This window comes from Protomyctophum parallelum (genome assembly GCF_964188405.1).
Source record: "Protomyctophum parallelum genome assembly, chromosome: 2".
Classification (NCBI taxonomy): Eukaryota; Metazoa; Chordata; class Actinopteri; order Myctophiformes; family Myctophidae; genus Protomyctophum; species Protomyctophum parallelum.
The window spans coordinates 53,814,227-53,835,061 of NC_139699.1; the positions used below are offsets into that span (position 1 = coordinate 53,814,227).

At 42.6% G+C, this 20,835-nt stretch overlaps 2 protein-coding genes and 1 long non-coding RNA gene across 3 annotated transcripts; all 3 read right to left on the bottom strand.

The window, feature by feature from the left end:
• Positions 1-8,297: 8,297 nt before the first annotated feature.
• On the bottom strand, positions 8,298-11,489 carry LOC310854785 (ZP domain-containing protein-like). Its single transcript, XM_083759465.1, has 6 exons — positions 11,425-11,489; positions 10,962-11,149; positions 10,418-10,815; positions 9,671-9,770; positions 9,311-9,488; positions 8,298-8,512 (listed from the first exon to the last, which is right to left on the bottom strand). Exons 1-6 carry the CDS (start codon positions 11,459-11,461, stop codon positions 8,364-8,366), a joined length of 1,050 nt encoding a protein of 349 aa, XP_083615591.1. The 5' UTR covers positions 11,462-11,489; the 3' UTR covers positions 8,298-8,363.
• Positions 11,490-11,889: 400 nt separating this feature from the next.
• Positions 11,890-13,319, bottom strand: LOC310854786. The gene is made up of 3 exons (XR_014568927.1): positions 13,149-13,319; positions 12,106-12,247; positions 11,890-12,021 (listed from the first exon to the last, which is right to left on the bottom strand). It is a non-coding gene; the product is annotated as an uncharacterized lncRNA (long non-coding RNA).
• A 320-nt stretch (positions 13,320-13,639) lies between these two features.
• Positions 13,640-20,476, bottom strand: LOC310854681 (uncharacterized protein; the record flags this gene model as incomplete). The annotated part of the gene is made up of 6 exons (XM_083759356.1): positions 20,285-20,476; positions 18,864-19,078; positions 17,498-17,623; positions 16,775-16,913; positions 13,999-14,268; positions 13,640-13,885 (listed from the first exon to the last, which is right to left on the bottom strand). The coding sequence occupies exons 1-6, from the start codon at positions 20,405-20,407 to the stop codon at positions 13,640-13,642; spliced, it is 1,119 nt and encodes a 372-aa protein (XP_083615482.1). The 5' UTR covers positions 20,408-20,476.
• Between the last annotated feature and the right edge of the window lie 359 nt (positions 20,477-20,835).

The following is a 20,835-nucleotide window of genomic DNA, read 5'->3' on the forward strand; positions in this document are numbered from 1 at the left end:
CATCACAGCTGTCACTCGATCCTGTAGGTTTACACACTATAACATACGACGAATTAGACCCAGGAGTCAGCCCAGCTCCTAATCCAGACAACAGTCTTGTCAAAACTTGACTATTGAAACTCCCTCCTTACTGGCCTACCGGCATGTGCACTTAAGCCAACTGATCCAAAATGCCGCAGCTCGCTTGGTCTTCAACCAGCCAAATTTCTCACACGTCTCCCCCCTTCTCCGCTTCCATTGGCTCCCGGTCGCTGCCCGCACAGAATACAAAACTCTGATGCTGGCATTCAAAGCAACCAAAGGCATGGCTCCCCCATATCTCACAAGTATGATCGTACCCTATACAAACCCTCCCACGCACTCAGATCAGCCAACGCAGGGAAGCTGGAGGTACCTTCACTAAAAACGCCGGGACAACGCTCCACAGGTCCCAAACTCTTCTCCCTTCTGGCTCCAAAACTATGGAATGCACTTACCATCACAATCAGAACTGCAGCCTCACTTGATTACATTACAGCCTGTAGTAAATGTTACATTCACTAGTAGGAATAAACACGCCATTGGGGAGGTTTAAGGAATTTATTGACAGTGAAGAAATGGAGGGATGAAGGAGGGATGAATGAATGCGGATGTGTAGGTTCCCGGGGGGTCGCCGACCCTGGAGTCTTTGGGGAGGAGGTCGAATGGCACTCGTCGTGTGGCGTTCGTCGTAAGGCGTTCGTCTTACGGTGCGCATGGACGATATCCCCCCACAGGAACCTGATAAGGAGAGGAGAGAGATTTGTTTTAATCGTTTGATCCACTTTTGGCGAGGTGGATGTAGTAGCTCCTTTTGGGGGAGCGGGGAGAGGAGCTGCTATGGAGGTGAAGGGGTGGGGGTGGGTTGCGAGAAGCCTGTAGGGAGGCGGCTGGTGTGCGACGCAGCGAGGCGGGCGAAGCATGGAGGATTCTGGGTGGTACTGGGCAGGTATAAATGGGGGCAGGTAGATTGACGTGGAGGGCGGAGAGTGGCATGAAGGGCAGGGCCAATGCGCGTTTCTCCTCCTCCTGAACATCAGTTGTTCCAACTCCATTAATCCTCTAAGCAAATGTACAAGGAAGTAAAAAACAACAATATCAACATTGTCTCTGTGGGAAGGCATGGCAATTTTATATGTATAGCACAATTCAACAAGGCAATTCAATGCTGTGAAGCTTAATCTTGCATGGATAACTGAACAAACAGTATAGGTCTTAAACGTCTATTATCAGGAGGAATGTTTTGTAATGGGAAAATGACATTTCAGTCTATGTGAGCTAACCGTTGACAGAGAAAATACTCTTCCACCTGTTACCAGCAGTCAAATACCTATTTGTGTTTAGACTAGCAGACTAGAACAACAGCATACAATGTGTTGAACCATATAAGGCTATGTGTTAAAGGAGTGTCTTGTTGCATTTTCAACCATGTGTATTTTTATTCTTTTGGAATCCTCTCGACTTGTATAAGAGAGGATGGAAACCTGTAATTGGGAGTTGTCATAATACTCCGGTGTTGTGCTGCTCCAGGACCGGTCTTGTAATAAACTATTCCGTTGACAGTTTCCATTGTCATGCTGCTGAGTAATAATCATCTGCATCAATTATGTACATTCTGTTCATCTGGCTTTGTTTGGCTGCGGTGCATTGGTCTCAGTTTGCACATCCAATACAGTTTTGCATTCATCTACAAAAAATCAAATATTACATGTGTGCGCGTGCGCGCGTGTGTGTGCGCGTTGGCAGCCAACAGGCAGGCTATGTTCAATTATACACTGATTATACACTATGCGTATGCAAGTGTATCAATGATGAAACCCAAATATACCAAAGAAAAGAGAGTAAATATGTTCAGCATAAAATAGAACAGTTATAATAACAGCATTATTGGGATTTTATGATTATGATTATGTCCCATATCATCTAATGACCTGAATGAAAGATTCAGAAAGCTATGAAGATGGATTTTCGAGGTTGGTATTGGTTGGTAGTGGACTTTGGACCTCCTGGAACGGTAGATCACCGCTCCACACACCAGAACACAGCCAACGATGAAGACCATGTTCATACTCAGGTTGACACTCGGACCAGAAGCTAAACAGGACATGTAAAATAACAGGAAACAACAAGCAAGTACATTTGGTTTATAAATATAGCACTTATCACAAAGTGCCTTACTAACATACAAAACAAATTAATATCATGCAAGCAGGACAGCAGTTTAAATAGTAGTGTTTTAAATAATTGGTTCTTCTTAAAAATGTCCACAGAGGCTACAGCTGTGGATGAGCATTCCCAAGTTTGGGAGCTACAGGCGGAAAGGCTTTATTGTCACCTTTAGTTTTTTTGTTTAGTGTGGGGAACAGGGTTGGGAACAGACCCCGGCCTGTGCAGCTGACCTTATAGAGAGTATATGAGCGTGACATCATCATCAAACCCGGAAGTTAAGCGGGAGCGCCTATAAAGTGTCAAAAAAGTACTTTCTGGTCATGACAGCCCATACATTCAAACAGAAAAGTTGTATTTGATTCCATTAAACGACATTAAACTCACTTTGTCACTCACTTTGCCACTCGATTTGCCACTCGATTTGCCATTCACTTTTTGCATGTGCATACCCTCTATAGGCCCATGGGCACATGTGGCAGTTAAGTATTCCGGGGACTGACCATGCAGATCGCTACAGCATACGTGACCACATGCAGCGCCCACCGCCACTTAATGCGGCCTGCAGGTTAATATCGTAATACTGATAATAGAGGGTATGCGTGTGACATCATCATCAAACCAGGAAGTTATGCAGGAATGCTTACTGAGTGGCTAAAAACTACTTTCTGGTCTTGACAGCCCATACATACATTACAAACATAAAAGTCATATCTAATTGCATTAAACTACATTAAACAATGTTAAACTCACTTTGCCACTCGATTTGCCACTCGATTTTTCATTCACTTTATGCATGCGCATGCCCTCTATAGTATTGATTTCAGCTGTTACAATTCCAAACATGCAAACACGACCTGCATCTATATTAGTAGCTTAATGACTAGTATTACAATATATATATATTTTTTATTTTGTATGTCCAAGGTATTTGTCCAAGGTATTTAGGTTCATAAAGTAATGCATTTGAAATTAAATTAAATCAAAATGCCGTCTAATAGAGGGAGTTTTCATGCTTGCTCTGTTAAATGATGGAAGGAAATGGGTTCTAAAAGAATAATAATAATAATAATAATAAAACTTTATTTGTATAGCACCTTTCATGACATGAAATGCAGCTCAAAGTGCTTTAGAGAGCAATGGAGAAAAAAAGAAAAGCAAGGCAACGACATTAAAAAACAAGCAGTAATGCAATACAGTGAGGACGTGAATAACAAAAAATAAAAGATCAATTAAAAGCATTGTTGTAGAAGTAGGTCTTGAGCTGTGCTTGTCTACAGATGTCTACAGAGGCTGCCTGTCGAAGGTACAGTGGGAGCTTGTTCCATGCCGACGGCCCGTAGAAGCAAAAAGCTGCTTCCCGTATTTTTTAGGCAAAGCGAGCAGGCCAGCAGTGGAAGACCTTAGGGGGCGGTTTGGGACATATTTAGGCAGGCAGTCATGTAGGTAGGAAGGTGCGAGACCATTGAGAGCTTTACACAAGTAAAATAAATTTAAAATCAATCCTAAAAACAACCGGAAGCCAGTGCAGTAGTAATATGTTCTCTTAGTATCTAGGTGGATGGTGAGTTTGTTTTTTCTCCAAGCTCGCTCAGCTCTACGACATTCTTGCTTCAGTGAGCGTGTATGCTCATTTTTTATCCAGGGTGTTACTCTGGACCTGGTGTTATGTTTCTTTTTTGTTTTCAAAGGAGCCACTATGTCAAGAGCTGAGAAAAGAAGTCCAGGATTGACTGGTGGTTGGGGCTTAGATAAGAGGTGGGAGTAGAGGGGGTTATGCCTGCCTTGCCATTTTTTATGGCATAGAAGGAGAACAAATTAATGTACCGGGTAATTCTTTAGTTGTTGAACATGAGGGCTCAGGGACAGGTACACTAAGTACCTCTAACTAATAGAGGTGTCAGTCAAAAATTACATAATGACTCAACCACAGTCATTTATGCACACGGTACACATACACACTCAAACACACAAACGCACGCACACAGCCGCACGCACGCCCGCACGCACGCACGCCCGCACGTACGCACGCACGCACGCACGCACGCACGCACGCACGCACGCACGCACGCACGCACGCACGCACGCACGCACGCACGCACGCACGCACACACACACACACACACACACACACACACACACACACACACACACACACACACAACATACAAACACACACACAAACATACATACAAACATTCAAACTACGCCTTAGTTACAAGGCTGCATTCTGTCGCGCTTGCCAAGCTGTCATTTTCTTGTTGTAATATTTATTTCTCAATCTCACTCGGAGGACAGTCAAGACGGGCAGTGTCAGTAGAACAATCACAGGCAGGCGGGGCGTTACCATGCCTATGCTCGGCAGGGACGGATTAACCCCCATGAGGGCCCCTGGCCGGTAATATTTGCAGGGCCCCCATTTTCGTATTTTTCCGTGTTTTTATCATCTTTTTAACCTAAATTGAACAAAATCAACAGCCAATGAAGGGTCCCAGAAGCCCTTTTCAGGGCGTCAAACCTAGTACCTCACAGTCCAATTTCCCCAAAGGGCCCCTGGGCCACGGCCCCACTGGCCCAATGGCTAATTTGTCCCTGATGCTCGGACACAAACGGAATTCACGCGTGTCTTACTGTACCTGGGCTGTCAGCAGCTGTGATCAGGTCCCTGGGAAATGGAGTGCAGAGCAACAGCATCTCTTCTGTGGCGCTTGGAGTTAATGCATCCTTGAGAGCACCTGGTCCCAGGACTCCCCGTCTCACACAGAATGACGTCGCAAGTGATGTACACCTATATGCACACAAAGACCTTGTTCTATTGATCACATACTAGAAGTGATTTAACCCATTGAGACCTGAGGCTGATTCTAAAAAAGGCTTCTAAATCCTAAAGGTTTTCTGAAAAACCCTTGTTTCTATGTCAGTGGTGCTCAAACCTTTTCATGCCAAGGACCGTCAGAATTATCTTTTTTTTTGTTCCTTTGTTCCTGGGACCTCCCAGAAGCAAAGATATGAGTTAAAAACGTTCACTCGTGTTGATTAGGTGATGTAATAATGCTGATGTAAAACAAACCATGCCAACACAAACATTAAATTCTCTTCATTGTTAATGGCATTTAATGTTTGTGTTAGGGACAAGATGTAAATTTTCCCTTCATTGTCAATGGAATTTTTAAAACAAACTAAAAACAAACATTAAACCTGTGGCTAGCGCCCCTCAGAAACATGCTTCTAGATTATTCAACTAATACAAAATGATAGGCCTAGTGATCCTTGAGAAAATAATCAATATATTTGCAGTCTTACTATACCGCAACAGGCACTGTTGAAAGAATGAACGTGAACATCTTTAGCTACAAAGACTCATCCCAACTGTAAATATGGAATGACATATGAGAGACTTTGAAATGAATGTATTATTAAATACTGTAGGCCTATGACCACTATTATCTATACCTTACTGTTCTATTGTACTGGAAACATACCATTATGGACCTGAAGCACGTCTGGGAAATGATCTTATATTTTACTGCCTACCAACATATTTTGTTTAGTTGAGATTTACAGAATACTTTACTTCTTACATGGAGTATATGACTTGCTCTTGTCTTTTAGAATAATAAAGAAATGCACATTTTGTTTTAGAGACTTTCTTTCTTATTCAGCCAACACTGTTAATACTAGTAAGTATATGTGATGTTACTTACATGTGATCATGTACCACGTTTTAATGAGGACATTTCTCTTGACTTAAAAGATCAGAATCTGCAGCCATTTCAATTAAGTATGTGTAGTTTTAGGATAAGAATAAGGTGCTTTTCTGATAGTAATCATTGCTATAGAGCAGGGCTGCCCAAAAAGTAGATTGCGGTCTACCAGTAGATCACTGAGGTTGTGCAGGTAGACCACATGACAAGGCCTAAAAAAGATGTAATTTAAATATAACAAATCACACCCGTGTGAAGTGAGGGGCGCTCTTATCATCATACATCATCATACGTCATCTCATTCCGGCCAATCGCAATTTGCATACTCACTTCTGTCTTCAATGAGATCTACGCCTCAGCGCAAATGATTTAATTTACGCTGAGGAAGGCCCTTGGGCCGAAACGTCCACACTGTTGTTGTTTGCTGCTGGGGGGAACAAAATAAAACAAGAATCCTATGGGATACAACGTGAGTGCTGGTATTCATTTCTACAGTCTGTGTCTTCCAGAACCGTGCACCCGTTACATTATAACTAGAGATGTCCCGAATCGATACACTTTATTCGTTTCCAATCCGATCCCGATACCACAATTTCTGTGTTAACCGATACCAAATACCGATACCAGATCATAATAAATAATAAAAAAGAAAGAATATCTTTGTAACGAAGTGGTCCTCCGTTACTGATATTTGGCACATTTAAGTATTTATATTTGCACACAAAGGAAGAGTCATGAGTTGAACTGGTTTATTGAGAGTATTGTGAACATGAAAATGTAATATGAGACTGTGTTATGGGTACTTGAATACTGACTGCTTCTGTTCTGTCTGTTCCAGTGTGTTCGGGCAAAAGAGTCCCCAGGCTACCAGAGCACCATAATTGGTCTGGACTGGACCACAGTGAAATGGCCAGGGGGTGTTTGAGTTATGTATTGGAGCTGCTAATGATAATGGGATATGTGGTTTATCTTGCAATAGTGGGCATCATTGATATTTACTTACCGGTGTAGTGATATAGATTTATAGGCTCATGTGATGTGGGTTATGTGGGGTTCAGAAGTGTTGCATGTTTAACCGGTAATATGGTAGAGTCCGCACTGATTGTTTCAGCTGCCTATGAAAGGCTGCCAGGGAGCACACACCCACTCAGTGTTAGATTCAGTGAGAGGGCATGGTGGAGCTGCACACCAACATGCCCCATTTGTTTGCTGCGTGTGCCATGCCATTTCCCATGCTGTACCACTTCTTTTGGGAATAAACCATGGTGTGGCTGCCTTTTACATCCTGACTGTGTGCTCATTTCCAGCTGCTTATCGGGCAAACACTACATGGGCATGATGGCCTCATTTCATAATGATTACAACATACTTGATACTTCACATAAATATAAATATATATTTATTTTTAATGATTTCACTTCATGGAATATTTTGTGAAACACCACAAATTAAACAATACACTGTAAAATAATTCACACAGATAGTCCAAAAACATAGTAAGGTGACTTTTTAACCTGTTTTTGACATCCTTTTTAATTCCCCTTATATGAGTAGGAAGTATGAAATATATCAGAATTAGTCTACAGATTGGAAGCATCTAATCTAGCCTCGCGTAGCGATACTAATGTCCAGTGGTGAGCAGTGAGCTGGACATTAGTATTCCAAAGGTCATCGGTAGATATAAAGGACTGGAAAGAAGTCAGAGGATTTGTAACCTATGTAATGAAGCCAGAATTGGAGATGAGTACCATGTTTTGTTGGAATGTAAGAATACTAGCATTATATAAATTTCAGGCAATTTTTTTTACCCACCCAAATTAATTGCATTACTAAAATCTGAAAAACAAAAATAATAATCTATACATTGGGTGCTTTTCTGAAAAGAAATCTTCCGCTGTTCAAATAGGGAAAGCCTTCCGATATGTCTATATTGTGTAATGTATTGTATACTTTTGATTGTAGACTTTTATGAATCTGTGCTGCAAACCATGTGATCATGGTTGTGAGTTAAATAAATGATGGGGGCTGTCCAGGGCGCCGCCCCGGTAGTTCAGACACCGCACGCACCGGCGCGCAAATACAGCACGCAAATACAGCCCTACTAGTTCAAAGATCCACAGCACACCATGCACTGCTAATGTCACTGCATGGATATTAGTCTCTTCCCGCTCAGTGTTAGATCCCCCCCCCCCCCCGCCCCATATTTGAATACTGGGCCCTGGTTGGTTATAGCCTGGTTGCATTGCAAAAGGCAGATGAAGGCTGGCTACACGGCTACATGATCTAATCACCATCCTAAATAATACACCATAATTCAAAATCACCTGTAAACATTCCCATTTAGATTAAATAGCAATCCATAGCAATTAAAGTATGGATTATTTCAAATAAGAAACTCCCCAGCCAATGACATGCATGTATAATGCCCCCCTTTAGAGCACTGTGCATCATCAGACACCACACGCATTGCTGCCTTTAACTTTCAGTGGATGGCAGGAGTTGATATTTCACCCCTGTATTCCGGACTTTGTACATGACCACTGCACAGATCATGGCGACAGCTGTGAGAAGACATCCAGCGATGAAGACCAGGTTCAAGTTCAGGTTCTGGTTCAGGCTGGTAGCTGAATAAATAATAAAAATAAAGCACACTGTTTCAGCCTGTAATGACAATCTCAAAAGGAAAAACATATTTTAAATAGTTTGTGATGCTAAACTATCGTAATGTAGTATTGTATGTACAGTACACTAGGTAGGCTACATTCAGTATAATAATATACTGAATGTATTATGTACTGTTATGACACTTTTTGTCCACTAGACGTCACTAAAATGCCAAAACAGACTTGGACTGAAACACAATACCTTACCAGACAGCCCAAATGAAAGGCAGTGATTCATAAGGCTCAACTTGCATTTTCTGTTTTTTGTTTCTAATAGTGATAGTAGGTGGAGGGACAGATAAGGTATAAAGAGAGAGAGAGAGGGGATGACATGCAGCTAAGCCAGTCCACACCAATTACTATAGGAAATGCAACTGTACTTGCAATGATTATGGCACTGGTCTGAAACTGCCTGGTCAGTCCAGACCACTGCAATTTCTTGCAACTGGTTGCAAGTTGCATTGGTGTGGACTGGTCTTTTAAGGGCCACATGGAACCTAGGCCGGTTGTGGTAAGGACTTGATAATAAGTACAGTATGCATTCTACCAGGTGCCCCTGGCAGTGCTGGCACACCTCTAATTTGCAGTGTTTTTTGTTGCTTCAATTAGAAAGGAGTGTGAGACATGCAAAATGGAGATGATATGATGAAATGCAGTGGGACTCAAACTGTGGGAATTGCACAAGAACTGGTGGATCAGCTATACGACTTACGAGCACACCCTAGTTCATCACAGACTTGAGAAAGGTTTGAGTTATACCTGTGCTCTCAGGTGACCTTCTCAGGTGCAGGGGACCCTGGGAAATGTAGTGTCTTTCCGTTTGAATGACACCCAGCTCCCTCCTCTTTCTAGACTGAGTGGATTTGATGCATCCCTGAGAGCATCTGGTGTTGGCGTTCCCAGCTTCACACAGGATCACTGAACAGCTGATGTACACCTGAAACATAAACGAGAATAACAACATCACTTTAAAACCTTCCTACATTTCTTTGCGGAAATAAATGTGTCATCATTTCATAGTTTAATTAAGCATTGATCGATATTACACAGCACCTGTACCGTATTTCGTGTTGACCCTGACAAGGAATTGACACCGCTACACTATAGATCCCTATTTACCTGATCATGCTCTCCTATGAATTTGAAGGCGTCCATTGAGAATTGGAAATGTTTCTCATGGCGTGGTGAAAAAACGTCAACAGTGTGGTCCACAGCACACCTGGTTGAAACCAAAAAGACAGATTTCAAGTTGGGTATTTGTCATTTATGTATTTCTTAAATAGAAATCACACCTGTGTGAAGTGAGGGGCGCTCTTATCATCATACGTCATCATGCATAATCTCATTCTGGCCAATCATTAGTCTTTTAATGTTTGTGTTTACAAAACTGGCCATTTATTGTCAATGGAATTTAATGTTTGTGTTAGGACAAGGTTTGTGTTTACACGCTCACTAAGGCCTGACTCACACGTGCACAACAGATTGATGTATAGCTGATGCATGAGACTTATTGACTGATGCAAGCTCGCAATTCATTTCCAATGGGAGTCACATGGTTTGACACAACATTTTTGTTGTATGAGGGGGAAGGGGGGCAGTCGAAACACAGCCGAAAGCTGTACAACACAAATGTTGTGTCAAACCATGTGACTCCCATTGGAAATGCATTGGGGCAAGATGTAAACAAACCCTTTGATTACATCTACCATGCATCAATGATGTATGCTAGATGCGAAGGTGTGAGTCAGGCCTAAAAGCTGGACATAGGAGGGGTATAGCGCCCTCAAAAAAGAAAGATGTGTATAAGTGATTTATTCTGTTATTTACCTAAATCAATGACAATAAATAAGTATTATCTTCACTCACCCATGTTCTATGATGGAGTAGGTTGGCTGGTAGTTGGGGTTATCGTACGGTGCAGCTCTGCAGGACTCCACAAACAGTTCGGTGTTGTTGACTGAAGACGAGGCCTCTATCTGCATGTAAATCTTGTCCCCTACATCGTACTCCAGTGGGTAAGAGCGTGGGTCCTTCATTGAGGTGAAACGCTGGCTCTGGAAGAACTCAAACTGGTAGGTGAAGGTACCAAAGCCTTTCTCCTCGACTATGCGGATTCTGTGTAAATTGAAGCTCATGGTCACGTTGCCAGTCTTGGGGTACAGGCAGTAGAACTCCACCTCCAACAGGTGCTTGCGAGTGATCACGGCATTGTCATCGTCGACGGAGGTGATTGCATTTTTGAAGATGATGTTATTGTCATCCTCCTGCATGGAAAAATTAATATTTTGTATGACAAGCTAACTTGTACTTTAAGTAATGCAAATATTGAACAGTGCTGTTTAACATTGTTGACAGACAGACAGACAGACAGACAGACAGACAGACTATAATCCAGGAATGAGCTCTTTACCTCAATCTGAGTACCACAGTCACTGAGGGGGACTACTGCGATGATATGAGTACTGTTTTGTTGCCCGTCCACTCTGCAGGCCACGTTGCCTACTTCATTAAGTCGCAGATGACCTACGTTTCCCTTGAATGAGGCTTTTTCCACCTCTACCGTCATGGCTGTTTCATTGCAAATCACATTGGCTATCACTGAAATAAATTGTAAATAAACAAATACAGTAAATACATTTGTTCTGTTGCACCAATCAAAAATACGGTGTATGCTAAAATTGTGGTTACGACCGAGATAATGTTACTGAGGGGCACTATCCCCTCCAATGTCTGGCTTTCAGAATTTTGTTATTTTGTTGGCAGCCAAGTCTATGGATTTTCAATGTTTGTTTAGATCATTTTAAACCGACATTACCAGGGGCCCCTGCTTCACACAAGCGTGATTTTATTTGGTGGATATCAACAAGACTCACCTTGTCTCGATACCACCTGCACAACAACACACCTCATCTCAGATTGATAGATGCGAGACCTGAAACGAGTGACAAACAACAGATGTGTGTTCAAGGTCAAGGTCTGCCTCTTAGCTAAATGTTTTGAGAACGGATTAAACCTGGTGAGAATGATCAGTAGGCTGCCTCGCGGTCATAGTTGAAAGATGTAAAATGTCATCAAATTCAATGGTGGTCCGTGGCGCAAATGGACGTGGTTCAAAGGTGGCAGGGAATGAATTAAGTGCCCCAGGGGGATCTAGAAACAGAGCCTACAGGTGGATGCAGTGGGACTTGCAAAACTACATGCAGGATCTCTCCTGCTAACGCTGTGTTGAAAGGTGCTATATAAATAAACATTGACATTATTAAGTCAAGTCAACTCCCCTCCCAGAGAATCTGTATAGCCTTGGAATGAAGGAATGTGAGGCTTACCCATACGATGCCTCAACAACAAAGCAAATGGGGAAGTGTTGTCCCACGTCATCGGGAACGGGAGTCCATCTGATGACATACTCGTCTCGTGTGGTCTTATGCTTAGTGACATTCAACGGTCCACTGAAGACCATATCATAGACTCTGTATAAAGAAAATGAACAGATTTCATCTCGCATGCTTAACATTTTTGTCATAAACGCACTTTGGTTCCACCCTTTGTCTTACGTGGAGTGTGTGGCTTGTGCTTTGACTCTGATCTCTGTCTCTTTGTTGACTTCACCTTGGAGTTGCTCTCCGTTCCTGGGTGTTGGATGCAGCAGCCTTGGTAAATATTCTCCCTCCTCACACGACGGAGCTGATGGATCAACTGCAATTGAAATGAAAATCATTTGTGACCCTCGACAGTAACATGATAGCTATTACTAACACAAGTAAGACGCGCGAACGCAGGAAGAGAAAGCAGCTCGTAAATTGCAATAAAAACAATTAGAATAAATTACGTACTTTAAGGTTTTTTTAAGTTCTTCTTCGTGTGTATGTGTGCGTGCGTGCATGTTTATTTTTTAATTTTTTTTTTAAGTTGTGTGTGTGTGTGTGTGTGTGTGTGTGTTTTTGTGTGTGATACAGCTGCACCCTCTGGTGGCGGGCGGGTGGTGTTACAGCGTGACACAGACAGACACACATGTTCTGCTAGGTCTCATAGTTAGTGCTCACTGAATTCGCAATGAGGGATAAATTGAGCTGGCATCACTAACCTTTGACCACAATGGAAACCTTTTTGTGAGGAGAGGGGACTTTGATATCAAAGACCAGGGGCCAATCATATCACTTTTCTGAGCCTAATTGTTCACAAAATAAAACGCCAGGACACAGAAAATCCACTGAATGTTCAAAGGTACACAATACACAGTAGTCTGACAGGAGTCTGATCGGGAGTCAAACCCGCGACACGCTGTCAGGGATTACCGGCGTGCCCAGATGGCTACACAGTAGCCGTCCCGGGCCATAAAATATATTTGTTTTAAATTCAATCAATCAATGCTAAGCGGTCCAGCGGTTTGTGACATTAGCGCAAGACACTGGACTCATCTTTCTGTTTTCCAGCAGCTCTCCTCAACGGCCATGCCCCCAGGGGATATTCACTGGGGAACATTCCAATCACGAAAGTCACATTGAAAGGAACAAAGTGTAACCGTGGCATCAAACTTCTGTTTTCCCACAACGTTATCATCAACCATTAGTATTACGCATGCATAGTGTTGACTTACCAAGGAAAGCGAAATGTAAAGGAAGTTTGCTGAGAGGAGACGTGGTGGCAATCATTGGTCTGGTGGTGGTTGTATGGGGCGGCCGGGGCCTGACAAACCGTGTGGTTGTTGTAGCTCTGGTTGTGCTGGTGGGTGGTGTAGTGGTTGGAGCAGTGGGTGGGTTGATAGTTGTTGCAGCAGCAGTGGAAAATCTCTGTGGAGCAGTGGAACGTGGAGTTGTGGTCGTGGTTGAAGGTGGAGCAGTGGGTGGGTTGATAGTTGTTGCAGGGGTGGTTGATGTACGGGGCCTGACAAACCTTGTAGGAGCAGTGGGTGGGTTGATAGTTGTTGCAGGGGTGGTTGATGTACGGGGCCTGACAAACCGTGTAGGAGCAGTGGGTGGGTTGATAGTTGTTGCAGGGGTGGTTGTACGGGGCCTGACAAACTGTGTGTTTGTTGTAGCTCTGGTTGTGCTGGTGGGTGGTGTAGTGGGTGGAGCAGTGGGTGGGTTGCTAGTTGTTGCAGCAGCAGTGGAAAATCTCTGTGGAGCAGTGGAACGTGGAGTTGTGGTCGTGGTTGAAGGTGGAGCAGTGGTTTGTATCCACCACCAATGGTGGGTCCAAGCAGTTGGAATCCTTGGTGGTGGGGTGGTTGTTGTTGAAGGTGGAGCAGTGGTTTGTATCCACCACCAAGGGTGGATCCAAGCAGTTGGAACCCTTGGTGGTGGGGTGGTCGTTGTTGAAGGTGGAGCAGTGTTTCTCCACCACCCCCAAGGGTTCCAAGCAGTTGTAGAAGTTACGTTGATCGTCTCAGCAGTTGTAGCAGGGCTTTGTCTCCACCACCAAGGGTTCCCAGTAGTTGTAGAAGTTACGGCGATAGTTGCGTTGACAGGTGCAGCAGTGGTTTGATTCCAATACCTCCAACGAGGTCCAGCGGTTGTTGCACTCCACCACCAGGGGTGGGAACGCGAACGCCTGCGTCTCCTCCCTGCCCTCGACTGCAGCGGAGACCTGCTGGACTGAGATCCATCCGTGTAGGCCAGAGTGATGTGTCGTCTTGGAAAGTCCTCGACCACCAACTCAAGTCCATTGAAGCCCATGCGTTGCGATGAAGAGGCGCCATAGTGCAATGTGCAAGAATCCTAAAAGGACAAAGGAGTAAACGTTTGGCATTTCTGTTCATGATGAGTGGTAGGAGATATCTTCATTGTTTTAACAAGTTGGTTATCGTGCCGGCATGTGTACAGTACAGTAGCCTACAATAATGGTTCTAAATGTGGGGTCTGTGGAGCGCAAAGGGTCTTAGATATTTAAATGGACCCAAAAAAGGATTAGATAGATACAGAATGTTGAGAATAACATTTCCAGTTGGTAGTTTCAAAGGGATCATCTTACAGTAGATGTACAGTCCAACACCTGCACATGCAGGTTCGAATGTGTACTAGCCTTGGTATAGGTCTAGGCCTATATATTTATATTTATTATTTCTGCTTATTTTGTACATGTGTATTTGCTCTGTGCACAATTTTGCGCTCTGTTACTGATAGATCGCAGATTACTATGAAAACCTGCAAAACCCGTCACTCCTCGTGACATCACGGCTCCATATATGGTCACACCTCGTGACATCACTCCTCCATACATGGTCACGCCTCGTGACACGTATATGGCCGTCTCCATATATGAAGATCACGACACGGACCTCATCTAACCCTGGATAACCATGCATGGAGAAGGCTGGATCATCACCTAGACCGGCATACATATGGAGCCAGCCAGTAACTCTACATCTGACCTCAAACCCTTAGATCTCCATTATACTGTATGTAGCTGACCTGTTTGACATTCCATAATTATGTTGATTCTCCCCACCCGTTCTTCCTCTTCGATGTCTCCCTTTTGACTGATACCTGTCTGTCACGGGGGAACCCGTGCCCTATAGACAGAAGACTCCACAATGTGAAACTGAACATTACAAACACACACTGCACAGCTGCTTCCATTAATTGACTGTCTTCAAGCTCCTTGGAGGTGTGGCTATGTGTAGCATCATATACTACTTATCTGTGTTGCCTAATGCTATCATAATTGTTTTGTGTTTGATGTGATGCCTTGGAAAACATTCAGACTCTATGAAGGAAAGGTGTAATTGTATAGTTGGTCTAACTCATGGGTCATGGTTTACCTTGTTTGAGTAGATTGGTCCAATTACTAATCATTGTGGGTGGGGTCTCACCTGGTATATAAGGGAGGCTTGTGGAAATGTTTGGGAGGGAATCCTTAGTGGAAAATGTTCAGTTTAGCTTGAGACTAACAAAGGAGACAACTCCAGGGGAGAGCTGCCAGGGCCAGTTTCAGTTTCTTGGTTTGTTGTTTTTCCTTAGTTTAGTTGTCAAGTGTTAATTTCTTACTTTCTGTTATGTGAAAGTGTATTGTTAAGTCTTTATTCTGGAAGTATTATTTTCGGGCAACTTTACACTGTCCATTCAAAATCTAGACAGACGGCGAAAACTAGAGTTCTCAACATGCGCTAAAATTAAGGCCCAGCCCTAACTGGGCCCTCATCAAACCCTGTACACTCAAAGACACTGCCCCCGCTGCCACCCTTAGATCGCCATATATGGAGCTGACCTGTTCTGACATTCCATAATGTTGATCTGACCTTATCGAACCCTGTACACTCAAGACACGCTCCATATATGGCCAGACCTCATCAAACCCTGTGCCCTCAAGACACGGTCCCCGCTGCCACCCTTAGATGTCCATATATGGAGCTGACCTGTTCTGACATTCCATATGTTGATCTGACCTCATGGTGGGGTCACCCCATGCCAAAGCGCCAGCGCTCGCCCAGCAGTCCGCCGTCACCCAGGCGGATGCATGCGTCTTACTGCTGTATATTTTGAGGTGTATCATGGATGTATTAAGCCCAACACACACCGGCTCCGTCCGACGCTGCGCGTTGCGGCGCCGCCTGGAAAATAGAACTGGTTCTATCGGCGCGCCAGGTGACGTGGCGCGACGCGGCGGACGGAGCCGGTGTGCGATAGGTTCATTGAAAATAATGGAGGCGGCTGTTGTGACGCGCGGCGGTCACAGACGGTGTGTGATGGGCTTTATTGGCTGTTCTGTAATTTGACATGTATACAAAGTAGATTTGAAGTGTAATTGTTGTTCTGCTCCTTGGCCAGTTCTCACTTGTAAAAGAGATTCAGTCTCAATGTGTTTTCACTGGTTAAATACAATAAAACATTTTTTTTTAAACCAACCTACATTTTACTGCTTGTACCTGTTGTGTGAGTTAGAGACAAATTCACCCTCTATTGATTGCTGTAACAGCATCTATTCTTTCTGTGCTTCCATTGTTGCTATTGTATTATGATTGTTTTATTTTTTGTTGTGTATAGAAACAACTTAATGACAGACCTCCAGGCGACCTTGAGGCGTTTGGCATTGGTGGAGCAGTATCTCCGAGCATTCAAGAAATTGAAATGAACCAAATTCCAGCAGCTGTGACTGATTCCCGTATAGGGATGATGAATTTCAATGTCAAGAAATGTGTTAGTAGACACCAAGACATTTCTTGGTAAGGAATCTCAGTACATCTTAGTATGAACTATGAAATAGAAATGACTCAACCTACGGTACCTGATCCAGGTGAAAGCCTGTGGGTTGAGTGCAGTGGCCACACTCGACACCCCGAGCGATACCATATCTGCATCGAACCTGGTCGCCATCCAGGTCAAAGGTCGTCAGGTTGTATGACCTTGGGCAGTTCACAGGAACTCTAACACAAACATTAACAAGGAGGACAGAGAGTAAATTAATCAACTTTGTAATGAGTCGATTGCAAAACAAATAAGCAAATAAACATTAAAAAAAAACACAAATTGGAAGATGTTTCACATCTGGTAGTCTACCCTAATACATCATATCATCAGTTCATGGCTACTGGGGAATAATAATATACAATGAGATGTATTTTAAAAACACAAAAAATAGAAGACTCTCACACACTGAAATAATGGTGTCACAAAAGTACACAGCAGCGTACGTACAACAGGTGAAAAGATCCCAATACATTATGTTACACAGGGTTGGATTTGCTGGTAATGGTGGAAAATCCATGGCTCTGCTTTTGGCCTGCACTAATAGTCTATAGGCTTCAGTTACAGTTGGTAGTCAAAATGTGTCAATATTCTGACATGCTATGTATACATCCAAAATTATAATGTAATATTCATTTAAGCTGATGACCAGAGATTAATTAGTGTATGGCATATGACATATACTGTACCAGTATAGACTTATCACAGGAATGACAGAATGGTACTGTTAGATATAGGGTGTATGTGTATTGTAAAACCTTACCGCAGGAATGGTAGAATGGCAATAGCTGGAGAGCTGTTTGGTCTTCCAGTATCAGACCTTGTTCCCAAATCCACTTCAGTCAGTAGTGACCATGATTTATGGTCAATCCAACAGCAGCTGGCATACCTGGTATATGGAAACAATGAGGGAAAAGATAATGCACTCTCTGAAAGCTTATTAGAGAAATGAAGGTGTTACGGACTGCTGTCCTTCTGATTATTGTAATTACTTACTTGTTTGTCCGGTGCTCCGATGCCCGTGGCAGCGTATGACGTAATGATTAATTTGTGCTTGATATGGCATTGGTGTCAGATTACATACGTATACATAGGGGCATTACCTTTAATCTACCCGACAGTGAAACATATCATTATTACGTCACCATCGAGAGCCAGTTATACCCTGGTATTGGTACATATCTTCATCACGTCATATGCTGCTACGGGACATACGCATCAAACGACCCAAGTAACCACAGTATACTGCTAATCAACTTATTTGCGTAAGCAGAGCGTGCAAGTAATGTTGTTTGTCCAGTGCTCCGATGCGTATGTCTGTGGCTGCGTATGACGTAATGATTAATTAGTGCTTTATATGGCATTGGTTTCAGATTACATACATGTATACATAGGGGCATTACCTTTAATCCACCCGACACTGAAACACATCATTATTACATCACCATCTGCATCATACGCAGCCACGGCATATGCATAAAACAACCTTCATTGGTTGTTATTAATTACGTAACGATTTTTTAATCGTTTAAAATGAATTAAGATCATTTACAAGGTTCAAAAGGTTCAAGGTTCATTCAAGAGTTGTCAAATAAGGAATATTTTCTTTCAGTCTAACAGATAAACCCAAAGAAGATACTTTAATATAATATAATCTAATAGGAAGATGGCCTACAATAACATACAGGATGTTCAAACAGTGCTGTGTGACTCTGATCAGCCCATAGTGACAATCAAAGCAGATGTGGTGGGTTATTCTAGGAGCGTGGCAACAATCATGGACATTCGTAAGGAAAGGTGCATTAGGCTATACCAGGAATGTCCCCAATGTTTTATTTTTCTTTGAGAAACTACAAGTGGATCCTGGACACTTCTAAATCGATGGGACTGTATTTCTTTTATAGATAGCTTTTACCATACCTCCAAAAACTAGTAGCACATAGCTAAACCTAATAATTCAATATTGAAACCGTTATTTCACAGAGAGACTGAGATTTGAAAGTTCGTAGCTGTCGACAGTACTTGCGCGCTCTGCTTGCGTACTAGTAGGCCATTTATGGTCTATTTGTGTGTGAAGGTAAAAAATAAGAGGCATAAAGAAAATACATAATTTGGGTGAAATAACTCACCTTATTTGAAAAGGTTTGTTACTTGGGACATTTGTTGTTACCACCGATTCACTTTCAGTCCACCTGCGTGTATGGCTCAATGCATTAGTGCCACTGTCGATTGTGCCTCCATGAGTAACGGATGAGGCACCACAGTCGCCACTGTAACAACGATTGTTACTGCCAGGATAACTATAATAATTTCCATCAAATGTTGATCTATAGCGGCTCACCACCTGTGGAAGAAAATCCAAAGGTCATAATATGAAGTCTTGCATAACGAGTTCAAAACTTTGAATCCCTATCCGAGTGGCTCTGATTTTGAATTTGGGTTGTTCAAAATCTGAACAGGATTGGGATAGCTTTGACATCCGATAATATCAGGAAATCAAATAAAAGCTTTAATCTGGATCAAATCTAGTGTGTGTGTGTGTGTGTGTGTGTGTGTGTGTGTGTGTGTGTGTGTGTGTGTGTGTGTGTGTGTGTGTGTGTGTGTGTGTGTGTGTGTGTGTGTGTGGCGGGCGGGCGGGCGGGCGAGGTCATGGCCATTGATAGAGTCCATATGATACATTTCTGAAATCCGTGAAAATATGATTGAGACATGACTAAGGAAATGTTCGTTCTACAACAGCATTTACAATTTATTCTGATTTCATATCAATTTTACTGGACTCAGAAGGTGAGTTAATCAAAAACTAATAAAGAACTAATAAATAATATGTTTACACTAATAAACAGAAATAGAAAACGATGACAATAGATCGAAAAATTGTGGTAAATAGTGTCAATAAAGAAGATAAATGGGTTATTATTGCTATAGGTGGATCATACTGTACATCTCAACATGCTATAATTTGAAGAATAATGTGTATAGCACTTTTCTACTCAGCCGCTTTACATGGAACATTTTAAATAAGTATTAATTAAGTCCCATAGATTCCCAAACATGTAGCCTACCAATTGCGTCTTAGTTTGCATTAATAGTTCAAGCATATCATCCAGACAAGCAGAACCATGCAGATTAATATTTGTTCTGGAACAGTGGTTTTCATGCAACCAGTCCTTGAGGGGGTTCCAGGTGGTCCCCAGCTAAATGATGGAGAGTTATTAACCAAATGGACCCTTATAGATCTTTAACTCTTGAGAGCATGAAATGAAACCAAAGGTGCATTAAGTAATTTACAAGAAGTCTACACAATTAGAGAATGTAGAATAGTTAAAAATTTTTATCAATGCTTTCCTGTTATCTCTCCTATGGTACCAACATGGAATTGTGGACATAATCAACAAAATATTAAGTTTTAGGTCTGAGAGTCTAAAATCTCATCAGGTGGCTCAAATACCCAATAAATAATGGGCCTTGATATGAAAAGGGTTAATTCAAAACCACTGCTCTAGAACATTGACTGAATTATTATAGTCAGGTTAAAATGTGCACTCACCCTGAACGTCCCATCTGGGTTTCTTCCCCTGGCAGTGAAGGAGCTGCTGCCACCGTAGAAGTGTGATGCACTGGCCAGTGATGCCATCAGGACCAGCATCACCACAGTGCCAGAAGAAGCCATGGTGCCAACTGACTCTCTGATGTGCTCAGGCTATGTGCAGCAGGTATATTTATAGCGAAATAAGAAACCTCAATCGTTGGTTGCTTAAACTTGCAGACAAAAGAAACCTAAAATACTTGTTGCATATTTCCTTTGCTTTTGGAAATTCCAAACGGCTTTATACTGTATTGTGCTCCAGTTAGCTAAACTGGTTTTTTAATTATCTCGTTCTCAACATTTATCATGCCTGCACGCACATACTTTACTTTATATGTTTATTTGGACATGACAATGCATAATTGCATATTGTTTCCCGGTGCGGCAACCAATATGCAACCACTCCTCGAGTGGTTGCTCTGGTACTGATTCCCCTATCAGGCTGTCGTTTAATGAATTCACTTAGGGGGGGCGGGCACAGACCATGTACACACACACACACACACACACAC

Coding starts and splice junctions, on each gene's coding strand:
- LOC310854785 (XM_083759465.1), bottom strand. CDS start 11,461: ATGAGGTGTGTTGTTGTGCAGGTGGTATCGAGACAAG. Junction 10,816..10,961: donor ACTGTGGTACTCAGATTGAG/GTAAAGAGCTCA, acceptor TTTTCCATGCAG/GAGGATGACAATAACATCAT. Junction 8,513..9,310: donor AAGGTCACCTGAGAGCACAG/GTATAACTCAAA, acceptor TTATTTATTCAG/CTACCAGCCTGAACCAGAAC.